General features: G+C 41.3%; 1 protein-coding gene across 1 annotated transcript; it reads left to right on the top strand.

Annotated features, from left to right (window-relative positions):
- The first annotated feature begins 217 nt into the window (after window positions 1–217).
- On the top strand, window positions 218–5,713 carry osr1 (odd-skipped related transcription factor 1). The gene is made up of 3 exons (XM_029494233.1): window positions 218–394; window positions 3,131–3,826; window positions 5,289–5,713. Exons 2-3 carry the CDS (start codon window positions 3,147–3,149, stop codon window positions 5,419–5,421), a joined length of 813 nt encoding a protein of 270 aa, XP_029350093.1. The 5' UTR covers window positions 218–394; window positions 3,131–3,146; the 3' UTR covers window positions 5,422–5,713.
- The last annotated feature ends 6,851 nt before the right edge of the window (window positions 5,714–12,564 follow it).

Here is a 12,564-nt window from a genome sequence, read left to right as displayed (position 1 = left end):
GTATGTGCAGCAAGTTGAAGAACTGGATGACTCCACTGCAGCAGAGCGCACGATGCTGCCGTGTAGTGTTGTACTGTGTGTAAGTCGGGGTGTGTGTAAAGTGTGGGTCGGCTCAGTGACTCGCACTGTAATAAAGAGGCGGTGCAGCAGAAAGCGCGAACCACTAGAGAGGAGAGGCGTCTAGAGCTCATCTCAGCTGCTCCACTCAGTTTGCCTGCTCAGAACAGATTAGATCATAACTGACCAGGCCAAATCAGGGTTCACGGAGGAGGAGAGGCGTAGCAGCAGAGAATGCTGCTCTGGCACTTCATGAACTCATCCAACCGGTGAACGAAGCTGCTCCGCTGAACCTTCAGCCTAAGACTTCGTGTTCAAGAGAGTGTTCAATATACCGGTAAGATCATTTACCCTTCGGATTTCATCAGCATTTCAAGTGTATTTAAGCGGTGCAACAAGCGTTTAACTTCTCCTGAACAGGTCTCAGGTCTCTGATCAGTGAATGCAGGGTCAGTAGAACAAGCAAAAGAAGACTTTTTGCTCTGGAGGGTTCACTCGGACGTGTTCACCCGCTGGCTGTCTTCTCCCATCTTTCACGAATGACTGATGATGCTCATGAGGTATTAGATTAAAACAAGTATACGTACATCACATTAAGACGAGTGGCTCAGAGTGTAGTGCGGGTCGTCCACTTTATAAAAGGGTTTGATCCCAGGCACCTCCAGAAAGCTGAAAGTGACAAGTGGTGTAAAGCTTTGAGTGGTCGGTATGAGTAGGCTCTGACTGGTTGAGTAGACGTGGGTCAGGGGTCATGGGCATGAAGTAAAGTTTCAATAATGGTCGGTCCTTTTCGAATAAAATGTCAAATCTATATCAATTAAATAATCTCTTAATTGACTGAGTATAAATAAAGTGTGTCAAAGCTGCTGTACATATTGAGTGAATACACCAGAGCACTGACTACAGACATAGTCCATATTCAGAAAAAACAAAGTTTAGTCCAGAAGATCATAGCTGATCATAGTTCATCAATTGGAAGTCTTGTCTAAGCTAAAATCTGTTTCTCATAGAAAGCAAATACATTTAAATCTATTTTGTCAAACTGATTAAAACACACATATGAGGAGAAACACAGGACTGTTTCCTCATGTCTTAGTAAGGTCACAAAAGTCCTCCACATTAAAACAGCGTGGGAGTGTTTCTTCATTGTGTCTCAGTAGTTTGGACCTGAACAATTCAGTTAGATGAACAATACTGTCTTAAAATTGGGTCTATGTGTATACTACACTCTAAGCGAGACTAATCTTGTTTACATGGCGGTGACAAGCAGAGTCTCAGTATATGAGCTGAAGGCTCCATGTCTGCATAGGTGTGGAGCCCCTGGTATGCAGACATCACAGGTTAAAGGTGAGAGGGAGCCCAGCACCACTTATCTCCTCTAATGACCTCTTAAGTAAAATTCAATTACTTCTGCATCCTGATCAGAGGCAGCAGACTGCAGGGGGCTCCTCATTATGGGATCTAGACTGAATCAGTTGCTCTCAAACTGCAAACTCACACTTTGACTGTAATTACTTGAAACTAGTTTTTCACCTGGATCCACTTCATTCATCAGCTGTAACTGTTTTTTCCTCAGTAATCCTTATGTCCACTAGAGTTTTACTTCTCAAAAAAAATCCTTGGCTGTATTCTTACAAAAACTGATTTGAATAGGGCAAATAGACCAAATACAAACTCACTGACTTTATCATCACTTGATGCATCACTTTTAGCACACACCCCAAAATTAAATCTCTGGGACCTGGACATGAGCAAGGACAAGGCTCTAAAGTAATGACAATTGACAACAACATGATAAAAACATAGTTTAAAAACACAAAAATTAATTCTGAAAAAAAAAAAAAAATAATAATAATTAAACAACAACAAAACAGTCTAATGGAATGAAAACCTAAAGTTCAGTTGAACTTGATCAGCATTGAGAGCTTGAGCCTGTCTCTATAAATTCTTATCACTACCACCTGTGTTTTTATATATCAGTGATGTAGTATATCATGGATACATATATCATTATATATAACTTATTCATAAACCACAAATTTTACTGCAATGTTTTATGTTTTAATTGATTCGTGTGTTACTTTTAGAAATGTGGAGAAAAAGAAAGAAGTGTGTAGAAGTATATGAACCAATGTAAAACATAGATACTTCAGTGGTACAGCAATCCTCGCCATTAGGCAGATAAATTGAGGTACAGTGTGTGTGTGTGCATGCGTTTTTGGTGGATCAGGACAGTCGGAGATAATGAGGGGCGTGGGGTGTGGCCTGTGGCGCCTGTCAATCACCATCTCGAACAGACAAAGATACTTTATTGTCTATTGTTGTTCTGTCTAATCAAACCTGATTTAACAGCTCTCAGGTACTTTTCTGTCTCCGCCCCCCAACAGCCCTGGACACGTCCAAACACAATGCCTGTGTTTGTGTGTGTGCTGTTGTGCATCCTCATTTTTCTGCTGCATTCATGTTGTGTTTCTGCTGGCTTAACCACACATTTGTTACTTTGTAGTTTGGAGAGGAAGATCAGTAGTGAAGGTTCTTCATCTGAACTATTGCTACAATCCTCTGAAAGCCTAAAACAACTTAAACCAGCATGAAACAGTTTAATAATGATTAACATCAGACAGTTTTACTCTTTTGATTTGAATTATCTCTGGTTAATATAAAGCTTGTGTAGCATCAACCAACTACAGTCTCGCAGACAGATAGACAGTCGTGGTGTGCATTTGTTTAGTGTCTGAGCATGTAGAAGGCAGTGACAGATGTGGAGTTTTCGGCTTCAAAATAAATTTTAAACCAAATTTAGTGGGGAGAAACAATTTTATTAAAAGCAGTTCGAGCTGCAAAAGAAGACCACTAAGTCCTTTGACACTTTGAAATGTTATAGAGAGAAACAGGTTTTCTTTATCCAGTGTTAAAGGGAGGTTTTCATAACACAAGAAAATTAACTTTCTAACATTCGGGGAGAAGGCAGGGTACACCCTTGACAGGCGGCCAGTCTAGGGCCGCAGACACAGATTCAGATCAAATATTGTCATCCTAGAAAATTATCTACTGATGTTTCTGTCTCCACTAGACCTGCTGGACTTTGTATGACAGCCATGGGGAGCAAGACTCTGCCAGCTCCAGTTCCCCTCCACCCCTCCCTCCAGCTGGCCAACTACTCTTTCCTCCAGAGCTCCACCGGCCTCCAGGTTCCCGCTGACCATTTCCACAGCATTTATAGTTTCAGCGCCTTGCATGCAATCCACCTCCATCAATGGACCCTCGGCTACCCACCACTGGCTCTGCCCCGCTGCACCATTTCCAAGCTGCCAGCTCATTTTTCCTCAATGGCCTCCATCCCCATATTCCCTCACCTGTTGCAACCCAAGGCGGCCTCATCAGAGCTTCTGTATAGCTCCAAGAATAAACCCCGCTTTGACTTTGCCAACCTTGCAGCAGCAGCCACCCAGGATGATTACATGAAGGTAGAGGACCTGAGCATGTCGAGTGCTGCTGTTGCAGTACAGGCCTCATCTCACCAGTCACCTTCAGCTGGCCTGGGATGTCTCCTGGATATGACCAAACTCTCCTCACCAGAGCGCAAGTCTAACCGTGGTCGCCTGCCTTCCAAAACCAAGAAAGAGTTTGTCTGCAAGTTCTGTGGCCGCCATTTCACTAAATCATACAACCTTCTGATCCATGAGAGGACACACACAGACGAAAGGCCGTACACCTGTGACATCTGTCACAAGGCTTTCAGAAGACAAGACCACCTCCGGGACCACAGGTGAGGAACAGTTTCCATTCCAATCCAAAACCAAAAAAATTTCCAGAAATAGAAAAGTTGAGTTGAGCTGAGTTTGAGCCATCTGAATCTGTTAATCTGTTTTTGTTTTTTTTTTTTATCTCTGATGGGACTAAACCACAAACTGCACCTGACTTGACTTTCTGCACCCAGCACTCAGTAACTGCACTGTGATTTGCTAACACATGGACACAGTAGAAACACAAGCTCAGCTGCCTGCTGACCAGCTCACTGATGCAGACTTCATTGTGACACTGCCAGAAGCTGCTTCGTCTGTTTCCTCAGCATGCAATCAGGCTCAGCATCCAGTATGGGTCAACCCAACTCTGCAGTTAGTGTAATTACAAGTAAAAAGCTGGATCAAATAGACCAGAATTATTCCCCTTCTCCGTGCGATTTAGGGAGAAGTATAGCTGATGATAATGAGCTGGTGACAGACAGTGGAGTGGTTTATTGATCTTTACAGGCTGAAGATGAGTAGAAAACTGTGACAACCACCTTACACACGCACTGAGGAGACAGATCCATCAGTGTCCTTGAGTAAAAATAATATTAAGAAGAAATTTACCTCTGTCTGGAAATTTTAGCTTCTTATCAGAAGCAATCTGCATACATCCACAACCATTCATGTTCACTAGGCATGCATGGGTCAGTGTAAACAGGAAACAAATTTTCTGTGCTCTAGGTACTGAGTGGATTTTTTGCAAATAATACTACAAATAAGCAAGTAAATGTAGTGATAACAGGGAGAATTCTACACTTTCATTGGTATTGTTTTCAAATAAATCTCTGTTATTGGGGTACAAATATTCCAGAGGCAAGCAAAATGATCTTAAAAGAAAATTGTAGAAAAATAGGTGTAGTGTCAGCCTTTTCTTTGGAGCTCTTGTAACAACATGTCACTGAGTCAGTCAGAAGAGAGAGACTGTTTCCCTTCTTGTGTTCTGAGTGAGCCAATAAAAATATAGCAGATTTGTCATAACGCAAACACTTTTCTTTGGCATATGACATCCAACTGTTCAGTTGTTAGTTGGAAAATGGAATAAGACACCCCCCCCCCACACACAACCCACATTTCATGTTTATCAAACTGATTTAATATTCCCTATTCCATTTCCAACTCCAAGTTTCACTCCTGTCACTCAGGGGTGATTGGTCTCTTTGCATTGCTCCTTTCCATTAGTAACCTGCATTTTCTATTTATTTGTGATTGTTGTGAGAAGTGAATGACAGAGGGTCTTGACTGAGTCTCAACCAAATTGAGGATAAGATTTCTTACGAACCAACCACATCATAGTTCCTAAACCAACAACACATCAGTTTCATACCACCAATTCATAAGTGGATGAAGCCTGTTACAGTGTTCTGTAAAAATTAGAATGTATTGAATTACGAAATGCTTGCTGACCATGAGCTAATACAAACTCTTCTGTTCCACCTGCAGGTACATCCACTCCAAAGAAAAGCCCTTCAAATGTCAGGAATGTGGTAAAGGCTTCTGTCAATCCAGGACTCTGGCTGTCCACAAAACATTACACATGCAGGTCAAGGAACAGAAGCCAACCAAGCTCAAGTGATTCACCTTTCCCTTCAGGGACAGCACAGGAAGACTACAAATGCCTGGACCAAAGAAAAACCAAAGATGTTTCATTTCAGCCAACCAAGGATTTTACTTAGATAACTGAGTCTGAGTGGATATATGTGAGTTCAGAACCTGTGTTCAAATCAAAAGACTTCATAAAGGGACAAAACCTTTTTTTAAAGAAATGAGATCAAAGCCATGTTAACATTTTCACATCCAATGATATTTTCATACAGATGCATTATATCAATGTATTTTTGCACTTTAACCTGATTATTGATTATTTACATATATCACTGGACTTCTTAAATTTAAAAAAACAAAACATTTATAAATAAAATATTTTACTGTAACTGCCTCTGTCTCTGTGACTTAGTGATTTGTTCCTATATAGGGATTGGAGTCATTGTCAATTTCATAAAATTCAGGGGACCTCAGCCTCTCTCCATCATCACCATCATTGCTGCTGCAAGACTGTATTACCAAATGTGTTTTTCTGACTTTGTTTCCCTTCAAATCTGGAACATTCACTCTTACTTTATTGGTCACATGCGTGTGACTGTAAATAAAGGAAGAGGGTTTTGGTTTTGTTTTGGTTCTACTACACCTGAATACATAGCAGTCTGGGTTTGACACTGCATCATAAAGGGATGTTTCAGCCCTCACTTCAGCCTGCTCAATGAGCCTCATTAGAGATAATCTTTTGGAGCACAAGGTTCAATGTATAAAAGATGTCTAACCCTAAACCTTAACTGGGAGATGGTTTGAGAGGCAAGGAACCTGATTGCTGAAGGCTCGGCTTCCAGTTCGACTTTTAGAGGATCCTGGAACCACATTGAGTCTCCTTTCACAGAGTAAACTGTTGGGACCACAAGAAGTTCTTTATGACACAATGGTGTAGAGAGGAGGATTTTATTTTGGATTTTACAGGGACCTAATGCAGGAAAGACTTGGTCTTTTGACCCATTTTGGATCACAATTACCAGGACTTCCTGACGGAAAATTATTAAATTGTACCGTTGGAGGATACAAATTCATTTATACATTTCAGCTTCTTATAAGCACATGTAGGAGCTATAGTGATTTGGGACATATGAATGGACGGTAGTCACCCCCCCCAACTCACTCTCAAGTTAGTTTTTGATTGTTCTGGTTAGCTTGGTTTATTTGTGCTATTAACTAATTATACTCACTCATGGTTCATATGTAAGAGCAACTACAGTATTTTAGTAGGGTTAGTCAATAACATTATCAGGATAACTCACACAGGCACCCTGGGCAGCTGAACCACCTTAGTGCAGTTCCTTCAATCCTAATTTCATGTTCCAGTCTCTGTAGTAAAATATTATGATCTATGGTGTCGAATGCAACACTAAGATCTAAGAGAAGTATGGAGGCTGATCCATTGTCTGAAGCGATTAGAATATAATTGGAGACTTTAACCAGCGCTGTTTCTGTCCTATGATGTCTCTCTCAAAAGTGAACTGGACTTGTATTTGTCTATGAAGACTTTACACAAAACAGGTGTTTTTGGTTAACACACCCAAAGAGGTTAAATACCTGGGTCTTTCTCCACTGTCTTGGACAGACTAGTGCGGACTAGTAGACCAACAAATATGAACTGATGAAGCCCCTTGGAGAAGAGGTGAAAGGTCAATGACCTGGATGAATGAGAATATTCATAGACCTGTGCTATGATGGGCTCTAAATCCTGACTGAAACTCTTCAAGTAAACCGTTCCCATCCAGATGGTCATGTAATTGGCTTGACTGCTATAGAAATGAATGGAAGGTTCGATATGGGTTTATAGTTTGCCAAAACATCTGGATCAAGATTAGACTTTTTAAGCTGGAGTTTGATGACTGCGGCCTTAAGAGTCTGAGGTACATAACCCAAATTTAAGCTCAAGTTAATCAGATCCAGAATTAATGGCTCAATTAAGTAAAAGATCTCTTTAAAGAGGCTAGTTGGTACTGGGTCTAACAGAAAGGTTGATGATCTGGATGATGAAATTGTAGAAGCTAGCCATCAAATATTTTTGGCATGTAATTTATTAGGCCTAACGTTACCAGTTTTTGGGTGGCTTTTGACAGCCTCCTAGCTGATTCCTAGTAACTTGTGATGTTACAGCAAGTGCAAGATTGGGATACTCTGGAGTAAGCTGTCCATTCACAAAATGCTACATGAAAGATGAAAAGAAAATAAATTTAAATTGCCTGTTAGGACACTATGTTCAATTTTGATGTAACATTTAGCTGGGAGTGGGGCCTTCCATGCTGCTTGATCCATTGTAGGCACTGCTCCTGTTTTCAGTTTTTGGAAGGCAAAGGACACGACTCCCTCAGCCAAACTCTCGGGGTACCGACTGTGAGATTTACATATGCCATAGGCACATTGCGTCACCATTTTGCTTGTCGGAGATCTGCAGGTCCGCAGCTTGACGGACCTTATTTACATAGTAATGGTTGCTAGGATGTATGATCGGACAATTGCTGTTTTAGGTGCAGGCTTTGTGAAAGTTCAGTTTGTATGTGGCTATCCTGGAGAGTTTAATTATGCATTTCCAGGTCAATATGGCCCCAAAATATCTGACTATAGCACTGGAGTCCAAGGAGGTGGGTGCCATCTGCTTAACAGTGAATATGTATCTGGTGAATCCTGATTAATGCTTGCAAGAAACATTTAGGAAAAAAGGATGAAAAGTAAGGATCTAGAGCAGAACCTTGCATTATTAACATAATAACTAGAATCTATCGCACTAATTTGACAAAGCAGCCCACTGTGGCTAATTTTATTCCAATAAACATGTTTAAATGTGCAACAGGATTGTGTTGTCATTTATGTCAAATGCAGCACTTAGATCTAAGGGGACAAATCCATTTGGCTGAGGCCATGAGTACAGCACTGGTAAACTTCGCCAGAAAATTTGTAAATGATTCAATGCTGACAATAACATCCTTTTTTATGGACTTAAAGGAAGTTTGGGTTCAGGTCTGTAGTTGGCTAAAACCTCTGGATCAGGAGAATGTTAAGAATAGATATTAATAAATTGACATTTTGGAACAGTGAACATCAGGCTGATCTTTTTTCACTCATCATTAAAATTAAATAAAAGTGGAAATGGAAACGTGAGTGTATTTTCATGTGTTGGCATGTTTAGTCCATTATGCAGTAAGAAAGATCCTGTGCTGCCGGAAGGAGGAGACCTGAGCAGATGGTCAGCTTGTTGCTCACCACTTCTCTTGTAGTCAGGAACTCATCAGTCTATCATCAAATCCTTGAGTAACCAGCCAGGACACACACGCATGCGGGCGTGAACACACACACACACACAGCTGAGCAGCTTGAAAGAGTAGACAAGGCAATGGTGTACATGACATGAGGCTAGTGACGTTTGTGGCAGAGGCAAAGCCCTTCTCCGCTCTGTATCCCCAGGCAGAATCACAGACCTTAACTATGGAGTGGCGACAAAAAGTCTCATTGGGAAGCCCAGGGAGTTTACAGGTCCAACGCTGCTGGTGGGTTCCACTGGGCAAGTCCTAATGCATGGTCATAATGGATTTAGATTTTTGATTTCTTTGCATTCCATTGAGCATCACATAAGCACTGGATTGTTGTACTGTGGCCCACAGTGTGAATTTGTGTCTTTTCCCCTAATGATCAGGTTTATACCAACAGAGACACGCTCCTTTCCCACATTCACCCCACATTGTGGTTACATCTATATATTGTTATATTTATACACTTCTCCACTTACATGTTGTTGTTACACGTGTATTATGTTATGCTGGTATGCAATTGCTTCATCTGTTTGTTGTTACTTGTTGTAGCTGTGTGTATATGTTTTTTTTCTGTGTGTATTTTTGTTCTTGTTCTTGATTTATGTTATTGTTTTTTGGGCATATTGTTGGTCTGGCTCTTTTTGCGCAGTGTGTATGGATGCTCTCTCTATGTGTTGGTGCATATTATTGCTCTATGTATGTCGTCACTCTTAATGTGTCATTGGTTTGTATGTAATTTGTCACTCTGTGAACCCCCCTGTGCATATGCTGTGAGTGTGTAGTGTGAGCATTGAGGGGAAATGACCTCCCCCTGGCCTTCGCTTTACCTCTGTGTCCTCTAGGCCTGAGGGAAATGTCCTTCACTGCTACTGTCCTAACTGAATGATTAAGGGGGGTTTGTGCGGGGCAGTGTCCCACACAGTAAACGATGCTCTGGGCCACTGACACTTTTATGGTTTCCAGGGTTTCTGGGTGAGTTGGAAAGTGACAGGATGGATGCACAGTGATTTGACTGATTCAGAACCACAGGGACTGGCTGTTTCCCCACAGGTTTCCTCCAAAGGAGAGGGGAAGGAAAGGTCAAATCCTCTTTTTTAATCAGAGAGCAGGCCAGGAAGGTGGCCACATGACTTGATGAAAATCCCTTCCAACGTGGTTGGATGCCCTCTTCACCCTGCTGCAGTTACACAGACATGATGCCACAGTGCTCATTCAGCTGTCTCTCACCATGATAACAAACATACATTGAATCGGTGAAACATTGAGCCTGCTTAATGTTAATACAGGTGTTGGTTGCTAAGGCCTCATTGTCTCCTTTCTGTATCTATTGTCCTGGAGCACAGTGATGGTACACTAGAAGATGATTGATGGTGCCCTCTGACCTTTTCTCTCTGATTAACCAGTGGTTTTTGTTTGTTGTATTTGTGAATTTGTTGTATTCAAATGGCATGCTTTCAGCTCGTCACCTCTTCATTTTTGGTTCCCTTAGTATTAAAGAAAATAATGAGAGGTCAAAAGGAAACCTGGAACTCTTCTCTGTACATGCTCCCATCCTAAAATACATATCTTTTTGTGGTCATATTTGCCTGTCATGCAGACATAAGCTATCTTATCTTACCTTGCCCTTGTCTTACCTTGTTAAAAATAAAAACCTTCACACAGGTTTATTCCAGGATCATGACTGATGGCATGAAAAAGATTGAAGCTGAACTTGAAATGATGGTTGAAGAAATGGTTTGAAAACTTGTAAACTGCTGCGGTCTTTAACAGAGGCACAATAAACACAAGGACAGAATAATATTGTGAATGACTAAAGATCAGTCCAGCAGAGAGAAACATATTTACCTGTAATGAACCACAGCTCACTTCAGTGTTTGGTCAGTCAACACGGTGCAGCAGTAAATCACAGGGGTGTTGTCTGTGTTGTGAACATTTCTTGTGTTAGTATGAAACATGAGTTTGTTCAGTCACAGAGGAGTGTTGGCTGCATGAAATGGAAAGTTTCCATCTGGAAAAACACAGAGGAGCTGTTAGTGCCTGTCAGGACCAACATGAAGCTTCACTGGTTTGTCTTGGTATCATTAAGTGGGACTTATTTTATCAGGGGACCAACAGACTTCAGTCATGTCAAGGACTTGATATTTTTTTCCCTCTACTCACTAACTTCTACATTTAATTTACCTTTATGAATTAGAAAGGTAGGGGAGGACAGTGACTACTGACTAGTGTTGTTGTCTACTGTCCTGATAGATTTAGTTTGTGTCCACCTGCATTTCTTCAGAATAACACTGAATCGCATTCAGTCTAGAGAACTGGATCTAGTAGACTTCCACTGTGATGTGGAAGCATAGAAGATTGTTTCACACCAGCTAATTAGAGATGTCTCCATGAAAGTACATTTTGAGTAAAACATCAAAGTACCTGGGATAGTGGACTACATATCGAACATGTCTCATGTATATTAGTAAATTTGATTAAGTAATTTAATTCAAAAAGTGAAATGTTCACATACTGTAGATTCATTACACATTATGAGTTACTTTAATTTGGATGACTATGGTTTGTAGCTCAAGAATAGTTTGCAATGAGCATTCATACAAATATAAATAAAAATAAAAATAGATATTCCAGGAGTCCAGGAGGCTACTATATGATTGACACCCTCCACAGGATGGTAAGCCAATGGTAAGCCAGAAAAGTTCATGGACGAACCTTATAAAAAGTTTGGTCTCGACTTGCTCGATATGTAAAGTGCCTTTGTTATGATTTGGCACTATACAAATAAATCTGATTTGACTTGATTTGATTTGAAAGGTTTTTATCAATGCACATTCATGGACAGCTGACTGGAATGGAAAAGTGTGTTAAGTGCAAAAGGTATAGAAGTAAAAGGTGTGCTCAAAGCCTGGATGACGAAAGAAAAGCCAATTGGGATAACTTTACATGGGGTCAGGGGCTCAAAAGCAAACACACACCGGTGTCTGTCATAGCTGTCATAGCTGTCTAGTATCAAGACAATCCTTAAGTAAAATGCCAGAAGAATCTTTCCTGGTGTAAGGAGGATTGGACTGTTCCTCAGTAGTACAAACTCTTTTCTTTTATTAGATTACATAACATTTTCCATTTCATTTGGAAATGAAAGTGCCAGAGTCTGGATGACGATTGGAGAGAGCGAGAGTCATTCAGTCTTGAAGTCAATTGTGACGTCTTCTCAGTCTGTGATTATTTGGGACAATGCCATTTGTTGGTGTTGTACTTTTAGACTTTAGACTTTAATGTCTAGAGCAGGGGTAGCATGGCGGCATAGTGGCTAGTGCTGTTGCCCCACAACAAGAAGCTCCTGTATTCAATACATGGGCCTGGGGTTAATTAACCTTTAGGTTAATATATAAAATAATAAAATACATCCATCCATCCTCTACCACTTTTTACATTTTCGCGCCGCGGTGCTGCTGGAGCTAATCCCAGCTCACATTGGGGTAGGGTGTACAGGGCCAACATACAGAGACAGACAGAGACGAACAACCACTCACACTCGCATTCACACCTACAGTCAATTTAGACATGCATGTCATTGGACGGTGGGAGGAAAGATCCAAGAGAAAAGTGGATGATGAGTACAGACAATAGACAGTACCCTCCAAATGGACCCACTGTCCGCAGGGAAGATCGATGACCCCACACCCAGGCGGGCGTGGGGATACTCGAAAGCCCCCAGTGCTGCTATGTTGGAAGTTACCACTGTGGATGAGAGTCCCTGTGCCTAAGGGGGGCGGGGGGCAGGGGGCGGGGGGGAAACTCTAACTGTTGTCTGTGCATATGCACCGAACAGTAGCTTGGAGTATTCGGCCTTCTTG

The sequence above is a fragment of the Echeneis naucrates genome, chromosome 22, assembly GCF_900963305.1.
Source record: "Echeneis naucrates chromosome 22, fEcheNa1.1, whole genome shotgun sequence".
In the NCBI taxonomy this organism is placed as follows: domain Eukaryota; kingdom Metazoa; phylum Chordata; class Actinopteri; order Carangiformes; family Echeneidae; genus Echeneis; species Echeneis naucrates.
This window is presented reverse-complemented; position numbering and strand designations above follow the sequence as displayed.